The sequence below is a fragment of the Dipodomys ordii genome, unplaced genomic scaffold, assembly GCF_000151885.1.
Source record: "Dipodomys ordii isolate 6190 unplaced genomic scaffold, Dord_2.0 Scaffold26, whole genome shotgun sequence".
Classification (NCBI taxonomy): Eukaryota; Metazoa; Chordata; class Mammalia; order Rodentia; family Heteromyidae; genus Dipodomys; species Dipodomys ordii.
The window spans coordinates 10,956,806-10,958,119 of record NW_012267242.1 but is presented as its reverse complement, the minus strand read 5'-3'; the positions used below and the strand labels follow the sequence as shown (position 1 = coordinate 10,958,119).

At 53.2% G+C, this 1,314-nt stretch overlaps 1 protein-coding gene across 1 annotated transcript in view; it reads left to right on the top strand.

The window, feature by feature from the left end:
- Positions 1-555: 555 nt before the first annotated feature.
- The window catches only part of Anp32e (acidic (leucine-rich) nuclear phosphoprotein 32 family, member E), a 10,724-nt gene continuing 9,965 nt past the window's right edge, over positions 556-1,314 (top strand). Inside the window, exon 1 of the mRNA XM_013015125.1 lies at positions 556-933. Within this exon, the coding sequence (XP_012870579.1) occupies positions 880-933 (54 nt within the window). The 5' untranslated portion in view covers positions 556-879. The remainder of the gene's footprint in view (positions 934-1,314) is intronic.

Here is a 1,314-nt window from a genome sequence, read left to right as displayed (position 1 = left end):
TTCATTCTGGCTGTGGTTCTGCACCGCAGAGGGGCAATCTGGGTGAAAAGCCGGTCACCAGCAAGGAAGAGCAACAAAGTCAGGCTTTAACGGGATGTGCACGCAGCTTACACCTTGACTGCAAGGCAGACACAGCTTTAAAACATCCAAGAGGTACTGGCTGCCCAGTGCTAAATTACCAGTCTTACAAGTTGGGCACACCAGGATGCCTTCTTTCTCTAAAACCAGAAGAGAAAACAAACCAAACCCAAAACAAATCCAACGGAGGCACCAAAGCCCCTCTAAGTACCAAGGGAAAGCGCGCCAACCACACAAAGAAAAGGAGGGGGGCTACAGGGATTCAAAATCATTTCCCTGGGACGTACATTGTCCCGAACCTATCCGAGTTAACTGCGCGCTTGATCGTGGCCAATAGATGCAAGGTTTCTGGCCCAGGTCTACCCTAAAGAGTGACAGGCATCCATCTAGCCCAATGGAATAGCGTGACACCGAAAAATCCACCAATACATTCGGGAGGTGGGTGGAGTATTGGCCAGGGGGTTGGCAGTGCCGTGTCATGGAGGCTCAGTCTCGGAGCAGCCATTGAAGGGGAAGGAACTGCGGGAGTGTGTGTGGTGTGTGTGTGTGTGCGTGCGTGCGTGTGTGCGCGCGCGCGGGTGTGTGGACAAGGAGGTGGGGGCAGCCGAGTTAAGAGTCCTAACTCCTTGGACTCCATTTGCTATTCTTTTCTTTCTCCTCTACATCTATTTGGTGGTTGTGGGCATTTGTATTTTGCTTTTCTTTTCATTCATTTCCAGATCTTAAAAATAATTTTTTTAGGGTTGGGGGTAGTGGAAAAGGGGGTGAAGGAGGAGAGTAGCAGCAGAAAAGCAGGAGGACATGGAGATGAAGAAGAGGATTAGTCTGGAGTTACGGAACAGAGCCCCGGAGGAGGTGAGATGACTCAGCCCCCACCCCTTCCCCACCAGCCCTATATTCGGGGGTTGGGTTTTTTTTGGGGGGGGGTATCTTATCTGTAAGCGTTTGAGGGGAGGGTTAATAAATTAATCCTCACCGAGGGTGGAGGAGGTGGGAGGAAATGCTTAATTCTAAGTTTTAAATCATTAAGACCTCCTCTACTTAAAATGGCGAAGGGCTTAAGTTTCTAGGGGCGTTTTTGTGTGTGTGCCCGGGGGCTTAGCCCCTTGGGTTCTCGGGGAGCTGTACGTCCCGCCTGATGGGGGCGGGAAAAGGGTGGTGTGGGGGCGCCCGGCCGCTGCGCTGCGCTGCGCTCGCTCCGGCTCGGGGGCCGCCGGCGTGGGCGCGACCCCCAGC